The 20,933-nt window shown below is 48.3% G+C and overlaps 7 protein-coding genes across 7 annotated transcripts; 2 read left to right on the top strand and 5 right to left on the bottom strand.

Annotated features, from left to right (window-relative positions):
* Positions 1-66: 66 nt before the first annotated feature.
* Positions 67-4,645, bottom strand: LOC6617659. Its single transcript, XM_002041936.2, has 2 exons — positions 3,989-4,645; positions 67-3,577 (listed from the first exon to the last, which is right to left on the bottom strand). Exon 2 carries the CDS (start codon positions 3,562-3,564, stop codon positions 745-747), a length of 2,820 nt encoding a protein of 939 aa, XP_002041972.1. The 5' UTR covers positions 3,565-3,577; positions 3,989-4,645; the 3' UTR covers positions 67-744.
* Positions 4,646-4,760: 115 nt separating this feature from the next.
* On the bottom strand, positions 4,761-5,304 carry LOC6617658. Its single transcript, XM_002041935.2, has one exon. It carries the CDS (start codon positions 5,150-5,152, stop codon positions 4,829-4,831), a length of 324 nt encoding a protein of 107 aa, XP_002041971.1. The 5' UTR covers positions 5,153-5,304; the 3' UTR covers positions 4,761-4,828.
* A 97-nt stretch (positions 5,305-5,401) lies between these two features.
* Positions 5,402-6,149, bottom strand: LOC6617657 (uncharacterized protein C1orf131). Its single transcript, XM_002041934.2, has one exon. It carries the CDS (start codon positions 6,074-6,076, stop codon positions 5,528-5,530), a length of 549 nt encoding a protein of 182 aa, XP_002041970.1. The 5' UTR covers positions 6,077-6,149; the 3' UTR covers positions 5,402-5,527.
* Positions 6,150-6,300: 151 nt separating this feature from the next.
* On the bottom strand, positions 6,301-7,178 carry LOC6617656. Its single transcript, XM_002041933.2, has one exon. The coding sequence runs from the start codon at positions 7,039-7,041 to the stop codon at positions 6,430-6,432; it is 612 nt and encodes a 203-aa protein (XP_002041969.1). The 5' UTR covers positions 7,042-7,178; the 3' UTR covers positions 6,301-6,429.
* A 79-nt stretch (positions 7,179-7,257) lies between these two features.
* Positions 7,258-10,375, top strand: LOC6617655 (mannosyl-oligosaccharide glucosidase). The gene is made up of 2 exons (XM_032724814.1): positions 7,258-9,017; positions 9,082-10,375. Exons 1-2 carry the CDS (start codon positions 7,364-7,366, stop codon positions 9,975-9,977), a joined length of 2,550 nt encoding a protein of 849 aa, XP_032580705.1. The 5' UTR covers positions 7,258-7,363; the 3' UTR covers positions 9,978-10,375.
* An 11-nt stretch (positions 10,376-10,386) lies between these two features.
* On the bottom strand, positions 10,387-15,286 carry LOC6617654 (transmembrane protein 68). The gene is made up of 4 exons (XM_002041931.2): positions 14,634-15,286; positions 14,385-14,523; positions 11,232-11,898; positions 10,387-11,167 (listed from the first exon to the last, which is right to left on the bottom strand). The coding sequence occupies exons 1-4, from the start codon at positions 14,677-14,679 to the stop codon at positions 11,048-11,050; spliced, it is 972 nt and encodes a 323-aa protein (XP_002041967.1). The 5' UTR covers positions 14,680-15,286; the 3' UTR covers positions 10,387-11,047.
* A 293-nt stretch (positions 15,287-15,579) lies between these two features.
* LOC6617653 (kinesin-associated protein 3) lies at positions 15,580-20,929 on the top strand. The gene is made up of 9 exons (XM_032724813.1): positions 15,580-15,943; positions 16,360-16,477; positions 17,277-17,442; positions 17,494-17,808; positions 17,874-18,010; positions 18,074-18,262; positions 18,326-19,801; positions 19,877-20,133; positions 20,196-20,929. Exons 1-9 carry the CDS (start codon positions 15,624-15,626, stop codon positions 20,338-20,340), a joined length of 3,123 nt encoding a protein of 1,040 aa, XP_032580704.1. The 5' UTR covers positions 15,580-15,623; the 3' UTR covers positions 20,341-20,929.
* The last annotated feature ends 4 nt before the right edge of the window (positions 20,930-20,933 follow it).

Genomic DNA, 20,933 nt, shown 5'->3' with positions numbered 1-20,933 from the left:
GCCGCAGTTTATTTATAGCTGCCCGATTTCCAGATAACCCCGCCCGCCATTTATCACGCTATGGCGCTCGTTATTTAAATCAGTTTTCGCTTTTATTTGTATGCTTTGAATTGGGATCACTTAGATATACACTCGACTAACTTACTGGCTAGTCCTCCACGCGGGCGTAGGCACATGTACGCCCGGTTTTATATTATTAAATCGACCACGATAATAGCAATTTAAAAAAAAAGGAGGCGAAGGGGGGCTATGTAATCCAACGCACTTAAAATTAAAATCATAATTGATATACCTCGACCACCCGGAAGTTCGCAATCACTTCGAGAGTTGGGCGAGCATTTTACGATTAACTGTTTTCTTTAGTTTAGTTTATATTACATAGATACATCTGCTTCCTGTATTTATGTATGTCCGTCCGCTGTTTAGAATATACGAGATATATATATATATATATGTATATATGTATATATGTATATATGTATATACATACATATATAAATATACATAAATTTACGCTACACTAGCTATTAAAACTAAGTTAATGGTTTTACAAAAAAAAAACTTGCATCCGTTTTAATACAACTACTGCATAAAACGAATTATCGAGTGTCCGCTTTGTTTGTTTGTGTTTGTGTTTGTGGGTGTGTAGGGGGAGGGGGATGGGCAGGGGAGTGCTGTGTGTGAATTATTTTTACAATGTGATACGTGCTCTTCATGTGGCCAGCGTGGACCAGGACTCCACGCTCACTTGGCGTTGACCAGCTCGACAATATTGCTGCTGATCGATAGGCGATCGACGACGTCCAGCAGGATCTCCACATCCTTGACGGTGGCAACCGTCTCGGGTGCGCCCAACAGATTTACATGCTTGCCATCGATGTTCGTATAGAAGCACTTGTTCTTGAAGATGACGGCCCGATCGTAGGGCACCCGACACTTGTTCTTGTCGACGACGGCGCGCCGGAAGAGCACGCACGACGGCTGGTACTTGTGGCGGTCCTCCTCGAGTATGTTGTACGCCTTGAGATCGCCCGTAAAGATGGTCATTGTCTGGCGGGGCATCACCGACGGCGCAACCTTGTACAGCGTCACCTTGCTGGTCCATTTGCCCGATGGCACCCTAATCCGTGACGCCACATTGGCCAGCTTGACCAGCGCCAGCTCCAGGCAGGTGCTCTGCTGGCGCGTCACCTTCGACGACGTTTCCTTGTCCGTGCTAACCACATTCCACGTCTCGTAGCAGGTGATCTTCTTCACCACACGGCCATCCTCCTCGTGAAACGTTGTGGTCTCGGGCGGAAAGTATTTTGGACTGTTGGAATCGTCGCCACCGCCGGTAGGCAATATTTCGCGCAGCGTTGTCTGCTCCTTGTCGAGCTGCTGCTCCTGCTGCAGCAGCAAATGGTTCTCCTTGCTGCGACGCTGGGGAAGCACGCTCGGCTTCTTGAACACCGTCTGGACATCGTTATCGGCCAGCAGATTGCTCAGCCTCCGGTTCGCAATCCGCGCATTCACCGACGACGCTGTCGTGGACAGCACATTGCGCCGATTGTTGTTCAACTTGTTGACCGCGGATGCTGCTGGAGCAGCCGCCGCCGACGACGCCACCGTCGTCGTCGTCGTCACCTGCTTGGGCTTGGCATTGGCATTGGCATTCTTACGGGTCACAATAGATATCGGTATATTATCGATATCGAAATCGAGATCTGGATCCGGATCGTCCTCTTCGGTGTCGACGTCCGTGGGACAGAGCTCCTTGCCCATGCTCATCAGCGGCTTCATCGACTGCGTCTTCTTGCCCATTTCCGCGTTGAGTATCCTGGGCCGGGGCTTGGACAGTTGACTCTGGATATGCACGGGTCCCATTTTGGTATTGACACTACTGTTGCTGGCCAGGATCTTGATGCGCTTGGCCTGATTGCCCGCCGTCGTGTTATTTTGATTCACAGCAGCGGGCAGGGATTTCTGTGTGTTGTTGACAGTGATGGATTTCTTATCGCCGGCACCCGAATGGCCGGTGCCGATATTCTTGGTACGGGGCCTGCCCAAAGCGACCTTTTTGATTGGATTAACGCCGGCTGCGGAGGCCATAGCAGTGTTTGATCTGGAAATGAGCACATCGTCCTGATTGATAATGTCATCGATGTTCACAATGGTGAATGTGGGCATATCCTCCGATTCGGAATCGTTTTTCGCATCATTGCTATTGCCACCCTTGCCACCACCACCGCCAGTTGAGCGCGTTGCGGACGTGGATCTGATCGAATTCGAATTGGAGTTCGCCGATGAGTTTATCTTATTACTGCTGCCGCGTCGCTGTGGCAGCATCCTGGCTGACACACTGCCCGCCTGGCCCACCTTGGGTCGCGCCGTGCTCGCACTTTGCGCGCTCATCTTGCTGGTGGCGCCATTCACCACGGCCGGTCCGCTGCGCTGCTGGGAGCCGCCCGATATGATTATGCGCTTTCGTGGCACAGGACTCTCGTTTTCGCTAGTGTCCATTTTACGTTTGGCCGTGGCGGACGCAGTGCGCTTGTCCGTGCCCGATCCGTCTATCATGCTGGCATTGCTTTTGGCCATATTCGTGGCCATTGTGCGACGCATCTGCTGCAGGCTAGTGGACGCAGTGCGGCCGCTGCTCGAATTTATGGATATCTTCGGTGTGGCGCCGCTGGTGGAAGTCAGATTGCCGGCACTGGTCGCGCTGGCATTGGCATTGACATTTTTCGCCTTCGGTGGACGTCCACGTCCACGCTTGACGGGCGGCTGCTTGCGTCGCAGCTCCTGCTCGTACTCGGCCTCGCTTATATCGTCGTCGTCGTCCTCGTCGGACTTGTGCAGCTGCGGATTGAAGGCGGCGTCCGCCACTTCGTCATCATCGTCCTCATCGAGTTCCATCATATCGCTGATTTCATCGTCGTTCGAAAACAGACGCTTGGTCCGCCTGCCGCGACTGCCGAAGGACTGGCCACCGCCATCGGACAGGGCGGCCACGTACTTTGGCGTCACTATATCCTCGCTGAGATACTTTGGATTCGGTTTGATCGATCGGCGCGAACGACTGGCCGCAATGGTGGGCGGCGGACTCGCCGATATACGCTTGCTGGACACCATTTTGAACATCTTGGGCGTCTCCGCTTGAATCGATCGCCGTCGCTGTGGCTTGACCAGACCCAGCTTGTGGGCACTAATGGACAGGTGATGACTGCTGCCTCCCAGCAGCACATTGCCGCGTCGCTTGGCCAGATTGCTGGATGGCTGCTCCTTGACGGCCGACTCCCTGATGAGCTTGGAACGCGCCGATGGCGGCGATGATGATGGCGATAACGCTGCTGGCTTCACAGCGTGCCTGGTCCGCGGAGTGAGCTTCTCCTGGACGACGGATTGACGTCTTGAGCGGGTCCCTCGCAGCTCCTGCTGCACCTCCCCTTGGGTATCCCTCCTTTTCAGTTGGCCGGATGGCGTGCCTTTACGCAAAGACGGCTCCTCGTGCAGATTCCTCACGTAGACAATGCAATTACGTGTCTTGACGCTTTCAGCTGCCTCCTTTTTTCCAGCTCGCATCTTTCATGGGTAGCTGGAATCGTGGGCAAGAGGCGGAATGGATTATTAGCTACATTGTGACCATATAGGATGAGTACAGTGGATCGTGGCTAGCGGGATCGTGTGATTCACCCATATGCAATTAGTAATTTTTTCCAAATGACGCAATGGAAATTGGAAATTCAAGTACGCGGCATTATTGGAAAGTTACAACATTGCACACGTATCGCCTAGCCAGGGCCCACTGTATTCCACTGATATGTGTGTAATGTACTCTGGCAACTCTAGCGCCTATTTTCGTCACTTTTTCGCGCGCCAGTCGTTGCACACACACATGCACACGCAGGCACACACACGACATACATAGAGCTACATGCACACACACACACATACGTAGGAATATGGAGCGATGAGAATATCGTTTGATTGAAATTCAGCAACTTACCTTCGAAAATCGCTTAACATTTTCTCGGGCGTTTAGATTGCCTTCAATTTAATCGCACTTTTCGCTGGCACTTTCACAAGCCCGCGCTCTCTCTTTCGCTTATTGTTCTCTCACTGCAACTCTGCTACTGCTGCTGCGGATGGCCACTCTTAATGGGCAACTGTTTTTTTATTTTCTTCCTTTTTGGGCAAGAGATTGCCTATTGCTATTTCGGTTGTTTTCAAAACGCCAGAATGCACAACACAATAACAACAACCGAACCGAACAACTGAGCTGCTGCACAGAAAGCAGAACAGAAAAAGTGGTGGCAATGGTGGCGGAACAAGAAAAAAAAATTATAAATGCGAGGGAACGAGAAAGAGTGAGAGGAGCAACGCAACCAGGTGGCAACGCGCGATGGCGATGTTTTTCTACCCAACTGTACCACACACACACATGCACGGCGGCCCTGTGTGTTTTTACTTTTCTCGAGGGCCTTTTTCGGCGTTTTGCACGCGAAATTCCACGCGATCGACGACACAAATCGTTTGGCTCGTCTGCAACTGCAACAGCTGAATGTGCGCACCAAATTGTATTTGCTTTCTGACACGATTATCACGATTACGATTCGCGCGCTCGAAATGATTTGCTGTCGATGGAAAAATGGAACTGGATAGAGAGGGGAGGGTTGCTGCGCTTCGGTGTTGTAAAGCGTCGGTCGGTCGGTCGGCCAGTGCTGCAAAATGTCTGCCAGCCCAGCTGGCCCGACGGCCACAGATTGGTTAACCACCGATTTCCTAATTCTCAGCTTTCCTCTTTAATTGGCATTTCTTTTATTTAACATCAACAATTGGTCTATATCTACTTGAGGGCCGAGGGCTGTGGGCAGCGGTACTTGGCCATCTCCACCTCCGCCTCGGCGTAGCTGAAGCGATTGAAGCTGTAGTATTCGGGCACCTTGTAGCCACCGGTGGCGGAGGCACCTGGTCCGACGGGTCCGCTGCTCGGTTTCACGCAGTTGCTGGTCAGTCCCACAACCGATGGCGAGGATGCGCCGCCCGATGACGAGGATACAGCTGGAGATCCTGGAGCGCTGGGTCTGCCGCCGCTGGAAACGGGTCCGCCCTTGATCTGGCTGTAGCAGCGGCTAAGGGCTGGGCGCAGGGCACGTGAGGGCGAGAACATGTTGCACTGGATGGCTGCTGGCTAGCTTGCGGCTTTTAATTCGCAAAAATAATTCACGTAATCACGTATCAACAAAGTGGACGTGTTGGGTAACGCGGAAAATGCGCTTATTGGCGAGAAATATGGCAAGTCAACTTGCAAGCGCGAAGCTGCCACCTGGCCGCAAAAATATGCACTAAATTAAGTGATCATATTTTAAATTGGTTTAAATATTTAAATTGTTATTTATACAGTTAAAGATGCTGGCAGTGCTGGTATAGTTATTTATTGCCTAACTTAAGCCTGACGTTAGGGCTAGAAAAGGAATAGATTTTTAAACAATGCCATCCTTTGACTAAGCTAGTTTTAGTATTAAACTAAGAGCTAGGTAAACAACTATTTTCTCGTCTTAAACTTGGGCTGCGCCTTGCCGTAGTGCTGATCGATGTGCGAAACGGGCGCGCGCCTCTTGTCGTTGCGCTCCTTTTGCGATTTGGTGCGGCATTTGACGCTTGCGGCGCCCGTTTGATTTTTGCCCAACTGATGGAACTTCTTGCGCTCCTCGCGAATATTCTTCAGCCGCTGGCGTTCGTCCTTCAGCTCCTTGTAGTTCTTCGACGCCTTCTTCAGCGGCTTGGCGCCCAGCTTGACCAGCTGAAACATTTCCATTTTGGTCTTGTTTTTGATCACACGTTGGTTTTTGATCGCAAAATTGAGCACTTCGTGGCGCGCCTTCTTGATATCGAATTCGGGATTCAGTTCGATGCCGCCCTCCTTGGTTTTGTGCGACTTTTGCGCGCCGTCGTCCTGCTTTTTTGCTCCACTTTTCGATGAAAACTGCGGTTCGTGGAAGACGTGTGCTTGGAATTCGGTGTTCTCCTGCTTCTGCTGCAGTGCCAACGCTGCTCGCGTGGGTACCGGCTTGAAATCAGCGCTGACGTTCATTATGCAGTCAGTTCTCTGATTATTTGCAGCAATAATAGTGAAAAGTAAAATCAAAATATTGAATGCACATGTACAGTGCCAAAAATGTACTAATTTTCACTTAGCGCCTCGGTCTATCTGGCAGCGCCGATTGTCATGCTTGTTGTTTGTAAGGTGGCGCGTTTAATATGTTTGTTAAGTCACAAAATCAATTTATTTGAAAATACGTTTAAAAAATAGTGCTTAATTTGTAGGGTATTGCTATTTACTAAGTATACAATTTCTTTACATGCTCTCATTAACTTGTAAAATGTCGTACATAATAAGTTTTTACTGAATGGTTAACTGAATATTAAAACTAAATTTTGAGTATATTAAAAGACATTGATTTTACTCAACTTTCTATTGATTTCTGAGTCCGAATCCTCCGACCAAAAATCATCTGGCAAACAAATCGCATTCCAGGCCATGGCGTCCGCATCCCCAGCGATGGAATCCTGCTCATCCAGTTGGTTGAAGGGACTGGCATTCAAAGGACCCGTCCAACTCGGGACGCGACTAACTGGCGGTGGAATCAGACATTCGAAATCCTTTTTCCGATACCTCCGAACCTTAAGATTGTTTTCTGCGTTAGGCACTTGCGACACAGGCTCCTCCTCCTCGTCGTCGTCGAGCGATGAAGTGGAATTGGGCACATTTACGATGTAGCTGATGGGATCCAGGCGGATCCCTATGGCTTTCTGGGAGGATCGGCTGTGTGGACGCGGCAGGTGGGGATTGCCCTCTCGACGTCGCCATACGGCTCTATTTTCCGTCTTGAGCCTCCCGTTTGCCGACCTGCCGCCATTGATGACGCTCCTCGTGGATATCTTCACCGGGGGCGACTTCCTCTTGGCGGCCAGTTTCTTCGGATGCGGAATCTTGAAGCGACCATTCGCGTAATCTTTGCGCGGACTGACGAAGATTCCAGCCAAATATTTAAGCATTCTCCCAAAAAAAGGTTACTAAGAATTTAAAATGAATGCAAGCGACGCATAAGCTTCGATTTGATTTGTGAAATGTGACGGAAAAATGATTTGTTACAAAATTTTGAGAACAAATTTAGAAAATGATTAATTTATGATTTTCAAATATACTATATAGCTGGGACACAAACCCTTGTCATTCCGCATAGAAAATAGTTGAAACTACTTTGCGACGATCCGGCAACGCAGCGCAGATCGAAATAAAAAAGAAAACAATGCGCTGGCAAGAAAATTGAAGCAACAACAAAAAGCCGATAAAGCAGAGCCAAGGGACAAGCGCAAAATGGCCAGGAACACGGGCAGCTCCTCGGGCTCCACGCCCGCTGCATCCTCATCCGGATCGAGCGCAGCAGCAGCGGCGGCGGTGGCAGCGGCAGCAGCAGCGGCATCCAATGCCAAACAGAAGCAGCGCAGCCCGCGTTTCAGTTTATCCTCGAATTTGATCCTGGACAAATGGAAAACGATGATCGGCTGCGTTTGCCTGGCTATAGCCTCTTACTTCGGTTATCTGGGCTACCTGGAGACGCGCGTGAACACGCCCTTCGATCACCAGAAGATGGTGGTGCATGCCGGCCTGGAGCAACCTGATCGCTACTGGGGCTCCTACCGTCCGTTGACGTACTTCGGGATGAAAACGAGGGATCCGCACTCCCTGGTCATGGGCCTGATGTGGTATACGCCCAGTAATCTGGGCCCCGGTGGCCAGGGCATTCGCCACTGGTGCGAGCAGGGCGATAAACTGGACTCGTACGGCTGGACACATCACGATGGCCGCAGTTTCGGCGTCCAAGAGATCCAGGATCTGCCCTTCGAGCTGAAGACCTCGTTCGTTAAGTATCCGGAGGGCAAGCAGTACGGCGGCGATTGGACTGCGAGGATATCGGTGAGGAATACGACAAGGGCGTGGGACAAGAGCATCTCGCTGATCTGGTACGTGGCATTGGATGAGCGCACCAATGGGCACATTAAGTACGTCTCGGACGACAAGAGTCCGGAGCCGGGCGTCTATGGCGAAGCGCAGGGCCTGGGCGAGTTCCAAGTGCGTTTCCATGCCGTCAAGGGCAAGATCCTGCACAAATCCTATCTCAGCACGGTGGCGCCGTCGCTGGCCAAGCTCAAGGATACGCTCTTCTCGCACTTCCGCGCCTTCGCCGACAAGCGGGGCAATCGCTTCATCGGCCTGCCCGGCGAGATAGTCTCGCAGAATGGCCTGCCCTCCTCCAATCCGGAGCCCAATTTCATAGCCATACAGATAACGGCGGAGGTGGACTTCACCCTGGACATCACGTACCAGTCGACGTCGGGCTTCTCGCTGGGCGAGTCCATACCCAAGCCGCCGACGGGCCGAGCCTATCAGGATTCGCTGCAGGCGAAAATAGCCCAGTTTGAGCAGCGTTTCGAGGATCGATTCCAGCTGAAGCAGAAGGGTCACTCGCCGGAGGAGGTGCGATTCGCGCGCAACGCATTCAGCAATCTGCTGGGCGGCATTGGTTACTTCTACGGCTCCAGTCGCGTGCAATCGGTGTACACGAAGAATCCGGTGCCCTACTGGAAGGCTCCACTGTACACGGCCGTGCCGTCGCGTAGCTTCTTTCCCAGGGGCTTCCTCTGGGACGAGGGCTTCCACGGCCTGCTGATCAGTGCGTGGGACGTCGACATCGAGCTGGACATCATATGCCATTGGTTCGATTTGCTCAACGTGGAGGGTTGGATACCCAGGGAGCAGATCCTGGGCGTTGAGGCGCTGGCCAAGGTGCCCGAGGAGTTCGTCACGCAACGGAACAGCAACGCCAATCCGCCGACGTTCTTCCTTACGCTCAAGAAACTGCTGACCAGCCACCGGGCGGAGTTGTCGCAAAACGGAAGATTGGCCACGCTGGAGCGGCTGTATCCGCGTGTCCAGGCCTGGTTCAATTGGTTCAACACCACGCAGAAGGGTAAGTTACCAAGCCACCTGCATCGCTTTCTATGTGGCGTCTACTAACTACTGCTCTATTCCAGGTGAGGTGATGGGCACATATTTGTGGCGCGGCAGGAACGCGACCACCATGCGCGAGCTGAATCCCAAGAGCCTGTCCTCCGGCCTGGACGACTATCCGCGCGCCTCGCATCCCACGGACAAGGAGCGTCACCTGGACCTGCGCTGCTGGATTGCCCTGGCCGCCGGTGTGATGGCCGAGCTGTCCACGCTGCTGGGCAAGGACGATGCCAAGTACTACGAGACGGCATCGTACTTAACGGACAATGTGCGTCTGAATCGCCTCCACTTGGCGCCGTACAGCGAACAGTACGCCGACTGGGGCCTGCACACGGACCAGGTGAAGCTGAAGCGTCCGCCGTCCATGGCGCCGCAGCAGCAGCAGCGGCATCATCACCAGCACTACCAGCTGCCCGAGATGCGACGTGTGACCGGCGAGGAGCCGACCTATCAGTTCGTGGACAGCGCCTTTGGCTACGTTAGCCTGTTTCCGCTGCTGCTGGAGCAACTGGATCACGATTCGCCGTATCTGACCAAGCTGCTAAACGATCTGCGCGATCCAGAACAGCTGTGGACCAACTACGGTCTGCGTTCGCTGTCGAAGAGATCGCCATTGTATATGCAACGCAATACGGAGCACGATCCGCCGTATTGGCGCGGGCCCATCTGGATTAATATCAACTACTTGGCGGCCAAGGCTCTGCATCACTATGGCAAGATCGATGGACCGAATGCGGCGCTGGCGCGTCAGATTTACGCCGAACTGCGCGACAATCTGGTGGGCAACATCCTGCGGCAGTACAAGCGCAGCGGTTACTTGTGGGAGCAGTACGATGACACCAGCGGCGAGGGCAAGGGCTGCAATCCGTTCACCGGCTGGACGGCCACCGTCGTCCTGCTGATGGCCGAGCAGTTCTAGATCCCGCATAACCGGTTATCAGCCTGCCAAAAACTGCTGTGAGTTCCTCAACGAACGATCCCGGATTCCTTGCGAAGATCAATGCGTTTGGAATAGTTGGGTGCTTCAACCACAAACATCTGTAGTACCAAATAAATTTACTTAAATTTTAGCTAAACTATGGAAGATCATCTGTGGAGATTCTTTTGTTATCCCAAAGATTTATGGCTCGCTGTGGTCTTAAGTAGTTTGTTTCAATGTTAGTGTGCTATAAGATATTTGATTGTAAGCTTGAAAAACAACCCATCTATTCCCAGTTAGCAATTCCACGCTCCAGTTTGCTGTACGATACTTAAGATACTGGGAATGCAAAGTAATCATTTCTCCTAGCGTTAAATAGACGAATTTTAAAATGACAACCAGTGTGGAGTTTTATTTAAGTAACTACTACTAAACCATTTGCAATGCAAGTTGATTCAGTTGATTCCACTTTTATTCCATAGATCTAATGAAAATTCCTGTCGCTGGGAATACTCCGGTGTTATAGCTATATTATACAAGATTTCCTTAACTATATAGTACACACACACACACACTCACAGGCTGATGATACATACACACATGTAAATCGTCTTTCTTTCTACTGTTGCATTAAAAAAGGTACATAAAATGATATACCTAATGGAAAACTAGCGACATAATTGCTTAGTGTGAATAAGTCTACATTTATGCTAAAAGGAAAGCAAAGGTAGGTAGGGAAAGTGGTCAAGTGGCACGTGTCTCCGTCGAGGAGGCATGCATATACAAAAAACATTTAGCTGGAGGATGCAGTTCCTCTTTGTTCGCTGCTCGACTCAAGTGCTTGGTCGTATCTAAAGAGCTAATCGAATCATTCATACTCGAGCCACACAGCTCGTCCGGATCGCATTGAACTCGAAGGCAAAGTTCTGGGGAGGCATTTACAAAGTGAGATATATGCATATATGGCGCTGCCCACACACCCATAGCATGAAGTACATGGAACAAAGTCTTTTGTATGGCCAGGACCAAGCTCAATCTGTTAATCTCTCTATGCGCTAAACGACCATGGATCACTCCTCCTTCCGCCGGACGCGTCGCCTGAACGTGGGCAGTCGATCCAGCAGGGCCAGCAGGATGCTGCCTGGCAGTCGCTGGTGCTGATTGATCAGATCCTCGATGGCCGTGGCCACCTGCGGGGAATGGAAACGAGCAGCGCATTAGCCAGGCAATAAGTGTGTATGAATCGAAAGTCACCTTGATTTGCAGATCCTGCGGCGTTAGGTTCTCATCGTAGGGTATCGGCTTGCCCAGATACGTGCGAAACTTGACGGGAAAGCCGCCGTAGATGGGATACACCGGTATGCGCACCTTGTTGTACAGTCGCATGAAGAACGTACGAAAGATGCCCACCTGGCGGAAGCCCTCGCGCAGATTCTGCGTGAAGCAGGGAATGATCGGCGCCTTCGCCTCGATGGCCACCTTGGCGAAACCGACACGATTGCGCCACAACAGCTCGTAGTAGTGATCGCCGAACTGTGCCTCATAGACGCCGCCCGGCGAGATGGCCAGCAGATTGCCATCCCGCAGTATGCTCACGCACGACTGCACCGTGCCGGGACTGACGTGGAATGCCTCCGAGATGGTGCCCCAGCCGGGCAGCTTGAACAGGAACCGATCGCCGATCGTGTAGATCAGACGCTCGCGCTGCAGCAACATTCGCGAATTCAAGTAGTACATGTCGATGGGTATGGCGCCATGGTAGTAGACAATCAGCGCCGGTCCCTCCTGCGGCACGTTCTCCAGTCCGATCACCTCGTAGCCATGATAGATCCGAGCATGTGCATCCCAAATGGCGGCCACGATCTTGCGGCCTACTCGCCAGAAATTGCGATCGCCCTGCACGGCGCGCATTATCACCTGCCTGGAAGATGCAAGATTAACTATACTAACTGGCATAAACAATTACATATGATATAGTATATAAATCTTTGCTTTTTAGAAAGTATCTGAACTTAAGCTCTGGTATAAACCCTTGATTAACTGAGTGATATCGCATCATATGCCTGACATATCAGGTATATATATATATCTGCAGCCCATCGAGGGTGAAAACTAAAGTTCGGGAAGGTCATTCCAGTTTCGGCCAGCTCTCTTAATTAATTTGGCATTCGTTGTCGGAACAAGCGGGCACTGATAATTATGTTTAAATTTAGTTTGCCTGTCCGCAGGTGTTATCAGCACAAGATGGTCGTGTCTCTCCATATCAAATAACTTATAAATCAATATATATATAAACACAGTTCGCCTCACCTTGGCAAAAAGAACTGCGTTTAGTGGGCCGCTGATAACAGGGTTCATTCACGAATCTTTTGGCCCCTTGGCGACCAAAACAAAGTCGCTGGGGAATCGCCAAGTATCCCCCAGTCATATCAGCCAATTAATATACATATATATATATTATATATATAAAAGATATTGCATTTCTTTAGTGATTTAACACGCTAATCTCTGGATGTCATTACTTTCTACGGATATCAAGGTCGCGCTGGGCAATTTCGTAACTCTTAAAACGATGGTATAATTATCGTGGCACATAAAAAAAAGAGAGAACATCGTTTATGCATCGTCAACTTTTTATCTCAGAACTTGTCCAAGTAGAGCGATTAAACCAGCGGCAAAGAGCTCCAACAGCTAATTGCATTCGATTCAATGTGGCTCCATAATTCCCCTGATTACGCCCCATATACCCAGGAAGCGAGGGGAGGGGGGTAGCCACCGGTACAGTAAAGCCTGTCAGTTCAACAACGCAATACAATGCTAGGCAAAAAGAAACTGCCTTGTTTCTAATCGAATCGTAATCAAAATAAAGGGCATTTTTCACTGAGAAAAACATAGCTATAGTTTTGCTCGTTTTTTAATGTAAAATTGGGCACTAATTTGGTAACTATGCACTATTTAAGCTTTTAATAATAATAACAAAATATATATTATACTTCCTTTTCATGCAGAAATGTTTAAAATAAGCAAATTATCATACAAATATTTATCTTGCATTAAAAACGCAATGTTTTGCATGGAATAATATAGAAATGTATATATATAAATATATTATATGCTTGTAATGCATTTTTTAAGCCCAAGTCCGCCATAAAATATAATCTTGTTTGAGCAACGTATTAGCGTCGTGATATTATATACTAAATTCCTAAACAAACATAAATCGAATGAATTGTATTTACTTAGCCCTCTTGAACCCTCTTGAAATCGGGCTAATGCACCGACTTTTCTCCGTGTGCAGTTAGCCCGTGAGCTGCAGAATTCGCTGCCCAATTTGGTTTTAGCCATTAGGGCTTCGCGGCTAATTAGCATGGCCAACCGGTTGGGCATTAGAGAGTTGGAAATGTAGAATAAATAGAAGCACGCCAACACAGGCCAGTTCATGTATATATATGAGTATATATATATATATATATACATAAGCCGAGTAAAAGTTGGCCGAGTCGATCACCTGCCGTTCGACTTGGCTTTTCATTTTCAGTATCGGTGCAATGGTCGAGGGTGTAATGTTCTTCAGGGGTCAGTGTAGTCAGTGCAGCCCAACTTGGCTATATTCCAACAATATATATACCATCTAGATGGAAATAATTCAAATTTATTACTACCTGGTGCATCTATCAATCCAGCATATATCACAGAATTTCGAAAGAAGCCTTTTTTTAGATCGAAAACATCAGATTTTACAACTGAAATTTAAGAACTCAAAAAATTGCTTTAGTTTCAAAAACCTTTTCGAGCTAGAAACAGCATTATCGATTAACACATGTAGATTATTATTATAAGTGCTTATCGTATTTAAGTAAATTTACTTAATTTGCCGAAAACGATTAATTATTGCTGAGCACTTTTTTTTTATTATTATTTCGATGATTCAACAGATAATCGCAGTTTGTCATATCAGCATTTTGTGAAACAACTGCATTGAGTTGAAATGCATGTGAATATAAGAAGTTCCTTAAAAAACAGTGAAAACTAAGCTTAATGCACCACATTAAGTTTGCTGTTTGCCTTATGGAGTGTGCACTGTATTCCCGTGCTTTGTTTTATCTAGCTTTTTTTGTTGGCAACACTGGCTGCCTCACTCTCTCCCACTCAACGCCCCTCCTCCCATCACCCTCTCTCTTTGTGAGCCCTTTTAATTACAGGTGCAGAGCGGGACGGAAGACGCCGGCTAATAGGGGGGATGGGTGGTTGGAGTGAGTGGGGGAAACTTGGCTCCAAAAGTGCGCGATCAGCATGAGAGAGTTCATTAACAGTTGCAATTGAGCCCGCGAAGCACACTGTAATTGTTGTAATTCCAATTTCTCACCCAACTTATACGCAGCTTTCCAACATTTCCATTTCGCTTACCTGTGCAGTTTGTAGATAAATAGCACCAGGAACGAAATGTAGATGAGGGCCACGAAGACCAGCGGCAGCAGAAAGGTGACAATCAGGGGGGTGAGGAAGCGATATAGCCATAGCGAGTAGTCCAGATCGATGTAGGAGGCTAGAATCACAGGGTGTGCAGTTGTTGGGAGGCCCATTTGTTATGTATGTACATATGTACATAGGTGGGTGGTGCGCCTTATCAGGCGCCAAATATTCGATATTACTCACACAGCAGGGAGTGCAGCGTTTTGTACAAATTCTCCAGAAATTCCATTTTCAGGCGCTGCTCCACCGCATTTGTTGTTCTTGCGCGACAAGAGAAGCGACCGCCCACCACAACAAAAACACAGAAAAAAAGTGTTAGAAAAAAGAAGGAAAAATACGACAGAACGGAGAACAAAAAAAAAAAACAACAAAAACAAAACAAAAAACAAATCGGTTTGGCCTGATTTTCTACACTTTCTTCGGCTCGCTGTGCGCTTCTCGAATTATTTTCGCTTCTTCCTGCTTGGCGATTCTTTTAAATGGTCATCGTATCGTGCGTTTCATTTGAATCAGTATTTAGTATTTGCGCCGCTTGAAATGCATTTAATTTGCATGTTATTTGCTATTGTTATTGTTATTGTCAGTCGCGACTGTTTGCTGGTTTGTTTGTTGTGATTTTCTTAGCAGAATGTAAACAATTCGCGGCGCTGCGCTCCGCTCGGCTCACACGCAGTAGAGACAACCGACGCCGTTCGCAGTCAGAAACATTGTGATCGCGCCGCGCTTTTTTTTGGTTAATAATACTACAAAGTAGCGATTCTTTTATTGTTGTTCCTGCATTTCATTTCATTTCGTTTGCTTTTCTGTTGCTCATCTACGTTATTTGCACCTGGCAACGCCGGCCCAGCTGTTCTGGCTGCAGTCGTTGCCGGACTTTGGTTCTTGGCAGCCAGAACAGAACAGTGATGCTCTCTTGGCTAATCACCGCTTTTTTTTGTCGGACAAGGAAGTTCGATGAACAACAAAGTTTATAACATGTTATGAATGGAAAATTCCCAATTGGAATATAACTGCCAACTTGAGTTTGAACATTCGCTTATTGGGTTGTTATCGATTGAGTTCTATCGATAATTGCCGGGTGCCGTGGCACCATCGATTGTAGCGCCCGAGCGCAGACAGTTGTGCCAGCACTAGCACTTATCGACATTAAATCGGAAGTCGCATTGCAATCGCATGCAATTTGTTTTGTTATTAATTTTCCAAATAATCTCGGGCCTGGTGCTGCTGCCAATTGTGATACACTACGTCTATTACATAATAAATGCGATTGCCGGCGATCTGTGCGAGCAGAAGAGAGCGCAAAGAGAGCAGCAGCTGCAAAGGAGCCCCACTCCGCGCCACCAAAATCGCCACCCCTCGCATCCGCCGCCCACCGAAGAGGAGCCCGTGCTTTCCATAAACAATTTGACAAATTCTAGTCGCTCTCCGCCAGCAGCAGCAGCAGTAACAACAACTGCAATGCAAACAAACGATGACGCCAAGTTTATTAAAAAGTGCGTATGTATGGAATTAGATCGTGCGTTCGTGTGTGTGCATGTTTGTTTTCATGTGTGGGTGTACAAGTGGCCGAAGAACAAAAGAAATAGCTAAAACACTCGTCATGCGTCAGAAAGAGAGCCACAATCACCTGGCGCTCTCTATTGATTTTCCACTTTGCGTTCACGCTTCCTCCTTTTGTTTTTTGTTATTTGCAACCGTTATTAGTTATTCGTTGGGTTCTCAACGTTGTTGTTCGTTTTAATAAAACAATAGCACACGTTAAGTCAGGCTCAAGAGTAGAACATTCTCCATTGGATTGAAAAATCTATTACCTCATTACGCATTGAACCGCATAATTTATGATTGATCCAACAATTTGTCTCGCTCTCAATCCAAAACGAATGCAACAAAAAACAAACAAAAAACGAAGGAGGTGGAAAGGCGGATCCATTGAACCGCATCCCACGGACAAGGCGCTGATTGTCAACTACCAACTGGAGGCCACCGTCTTCGGGGAGCCCAACAATCCGATGATCGAGGAAAAGAAGGTAAGAACGCACGGTTACACATCGCTGCACTGGGAGAAAATGCTAGTAAATTTTAGAAAATTGAAGTAGCAACAGCATTGTTAGAATTTCAAAGATGTTGATAGAGATAAAATATAATAACAACAATATGCGAACATCTGTAAATTAGTTCTTAACTATGTTAGGTTCATAAAAAAACGGAAACAAACTTCATCCTTAATCTAATAGTTTGAAAAATCTATCCAGATGTGTACTTATTAGTTTAAATACTAGCAGTCATTGTTCTACAAAAACATCCGAATGAGTGCTTATAAAAGGTACTTCTGTTTCTTCCGGTGTGCCCCGAAAAGGGTTAAGGGGTGGGGGGGGCAGAAGGTGACATTGAGCGGCCCAATCGATAACGCAACAACAACTGGGTCGATGACGGCCTGCGCTCCAAGTAGTGAGTGAAAAATGTAAAACAACAAAAAAAAAAGATACCCAAAAGCGGTTGGTTGGCCGGGTCTTTAACCTCAATTCACGTTTTTTGGTTGAGCGACAAGCTCATTTTTCGCCGATTGTTCACGACCATAAATACATAGTAAGTCTCTTGTTTTTTTTGTCGCTCTTGGCCAGAAATATTGGCAACCATAAAAGTTTTCAGTTTGGTTCACATGCGAAGTGGTTAATTGCCCACTGAAGTGGTCCTAAACTAGTTCTTCAATCTTAAAACAATCTCTTACTCAATGTTTATAAAAAGCAAAAGAACAGTAAAAACAATTAGCTTAATAGTACATTATTTAAGTCATTACTAATGCATGTATTGTATTTAATCGCCCAGCACTGTCAAAAAATCATACGACTCCGTTCGCTGAACGCCAAAACGGATCCGGCTGCCTTGGCACGAGAAGTGGTGGAGAAGTGCGATCTCATCCACAAGTCCCAGCTGAATGACGTCGAGCAGATAATCTTCTATCTGAAGAATCGCAAGGATAATGCCAGCAATGGTAAGCAGTTCGATTGTAAGCAGAAATCCATGCTAACTTACTACCCATTAGATATTCCGGATAACAACACTCACAGCCGGCGATCGGCGGCGCTGCATACCTCGCACACCCGCTCCTCTGCCCGATCGCACAGCAGTGTGGCGGCCATGACCAGCAGCACCGGCAGCGGCGGAGGATCCACTGGAGCTAGCAATGGTGTCTCGAATGTCCTGAGTGCCGCCACACCCACGGCAGATGTGTCCATCAACAATATCGATGAGTATGTGGAGCTGTTGTACGAGGAGCTGGGCGAACGCATTCGTGGCTCGGCAATGATTCTACAGATGGCACGAAATCCCGATAATCTTGAGGAACTGGAAAAGAATGGTAAGGACAAGTTTGCAGTTCTGTAGGTATGAACCAAAACCCAATGTACTATTTCATCATTTTAGAAGCCTGCCTCAGCGCCTTGTCACGTGTTCTGCGCGAGGACTGGCGCAAGTCCCTGGATCTCTCCACCAACATAATCTACATATTCTTCTGCTTTTCCACATACACCAAGTTTCATCCGCTCATTGTGCAATATAAGGTAGAAATTGAGTTTCTTAATTCAGTTCTGAGCACTCATATAATCGTTGTTATTCTCTGTCAGATTGGATCGCTGTGCATGGATGTGATTGACTATGAGCTGCGTCGCTACGAGACAATGCGGAATGAGCTGGACGTGCGTAAGCAACCCAATGGATCCTCCACTCCACACTCGGCGAAGGCCAGCAAGGAGAAGCTGAACCGCAGCACCGACGACTTCCTGGACATCATGAACGAGGAGAAGCCCAAGGAGGTAATCTATCCTTTTAACTTATTGAGAAATCTATCTATAAAATAATCAATAATTCACTTTCAGATGGAGCCGCCGCGTCGTCGCATTCCGGAGCTAAAACAGCGTCCCAAGTCGGGCAATTGGAGCAGCTTTCACGGCTCCATGTCGTCGTCGCTGATCAAGAGTCAGATCCTGAATAGCAGCTATCACGAGTCCCTCTGCGCCGGCGGTTCACCTGGCGGTGATACTCCGACTGTGCCCGCTGAACTGAAGGCCCAAAGCAACGAGTCGCTGGACAGGAATGATCCCAAGGTGAAGAAGGAGGAGATCGATCGGCTGAACAAGCAGCTCAAGATCTTTGCCAAAAAGCAGGAGCAGCTGTTGCGCGTGGCCTTCTACCTGCTGCTGAACATGGCCGAGAATGTTAAGCTGGAGGAGAAGATGCGCCGCAAGCATATCGTTAAGATGCTGGTCAAGGCGCTGGATAGGCAGAATATCGATCTACTCATGCTCGTCAGCACGTTCCTCAAGAAGCTATCGATTGTGGGCGACAACAAGGACGAGATGGGCGCTTTGAACATTGTGGCCAAGCTGCCACGATTGTTCCAGAGCACGCACACGGATCTGGTGCAGGTCACCTTGAAGCTGGTCTTCAATCTCTCCTTCGACGGCGGACTTCGTCGCAAGATGATTGCCGCCGGCTATCTGCCCATGCTGGTGATGTTCATCAACGATGAGAAGCATCACGGCATTGCTGTGAAGATACTCTACCACATGAGCTTGGACGACAAAGTGAAGGGCATGTTCACGCAAACGGAGTGCGTGCAAATGGCCACGGATGCCATAATCCTAAACCTCAATGTTAAAGTCGATCTGGATCTCATTGCCTTGTGCATTAATCTCTCGCTAAATCGTCGTAATGCCCAGATTATGGTGGAGGGCCAAAGATTGCATAGCCTGATGGATCGGGCCTTCAAGTACCAGGATGCCTTGTTGATGAAGCTGCTGCGCAACTTGTCGCAGCACGAGTCCCTGCAGCTGCAGTTCATCGACTATGTGGGAGATCTGGCGCGCATTTTGACTATCTGCGATGACGAGGCCTTTATAGTCGAGTGCCTCGGCATTCTGGGTAACCTGGCCCTCACCGATTTGGATTACTCGCAGATCTTGCAGAACTTCCAGTTGATTCCATGGATTAGACAGATACTGCTGCCGTGCTCCAGAATGGACGACCTTGTGCTGGACACGATTGTTTACTTGGGCACCTGTGCCTGCGACGAGTTGTGTGCCCTGCTCTTCTGCCGCGCCAAAGTGGTTATATCCCTGATCGAGCTGCTCAAAGCCAAGCAGGAGGATGACGAGATTGTGCTGCAGATCATCTTTGTGTTTCAGCAAATCCTTCGGCACGAAAGCACCAGGGAGTACATGATCAAGGAGACGGAATCGCCGGCCTATCTCATCGATCTGATGCACGACAAGAACGAGGAGATCCGCAAGGTGTGCGACTATTGCTTGGACATAATCGCCATAAGCGACGGCGAGTGGGCCAAGCGCATCAAGGTGAGTTGCTTGCCAGCCCAAATATGGCATGTCTCAGTACAAACTGGTTTGTTTCTTCTTCTTGTTACATGGCAGCTGGAGAAGTTCCGCAACCACAATTCGCAGTGGCTGTGCATGGTGGAGTCGCAGCAGGACCAGGACAATGAGCAGGACTACGCCGACCAGGAGGACGAGTGCGACAACGATCTGGACACGTATCTGCGCTCCGAGTACTTGGACAACTGCGATCTCTACAACGACAATGCGGACAATGACAGCAATAGCAACAGCAACCACAGCAACAACTATCCGGCCAGTCCGGCCATGTCCACCTACAGCAGGCCACTGAGCACGTGAGTTTCGCCCAAGTTTCCACTTCGATTCGAGCTTATAAGTGTTTAATCCCATGGCACAGCTATCGCCGAAGTCAGGATCTCGATGACTTGTACAACATGACCTCCAGTTCCAAGTCGCAGGGCTCCAGCGACAACAACTTCATATTCAAGTCGAACAAATCCCTGGACGCCGATGGCCTGCACGAGGAGCTGCTGATGGCTTAAGGGAGGAGGTTCTGCAAGGTTCTGCAGCAGGCTAACCCGAAACGATTAAATTTGAATTAAGATGCTTCTGCCGATCGCCCCCCACCCCGTGTACATGTTTAGTCACTCTGCCTATTAACGACCTTCTGCTTGGATTTATTGGATATTTATATATATATATATATATAGACGACACCTTTCACGCTTGTTAGTCAAAGACGTTAAATGATTTTAGCGTCGCGGCAACTTTGTACTCAAGACATTCAAATCGATCAACGTCGCACAGACACTGGTTAGTTTAAGTTTGGTTACTTACTTACTTATTGGTATTTTTTTATATGTTATTTATTCATATTTAATTTATTTAAGTGCGATTTATCGCTTAGCTTCCCCTTTGGTTGCTCGCTACGCAATTACTGTGCAATAATATCTCACTTAAAGTATTACGTCGAACGTTTTTAGTTTAGTTAGTACTTGTTTTAGTTTACCGAACCCAAACTTTTCGTTGTTTCGAATATCTTTACGAACAAAAGTCAAATTGTAATATTAAAAATGAACAGATAATGAAACGCCGAAGAATATATACAAAGCTAATGTAAATGTTCACCAAGTTC

The sequence above is a fragment of the Drosophila sechellia genome, chromosome X (assembly GCF_004382195.2).
Source record: "Drosophila sechellia strain sech25 chromosome X, ASM438219v1, whole genome shotgun sequence".
Classification (NCBI taxonomy): Eukaryota; Metazoa; Arthropoda; class Insecta; order Diptera; family Drosophilidae; genus Drosophila; species Drosophila sechellia.
This window is presented reverse-complemented; position numbering and strand designations above follow the sequence as displayed.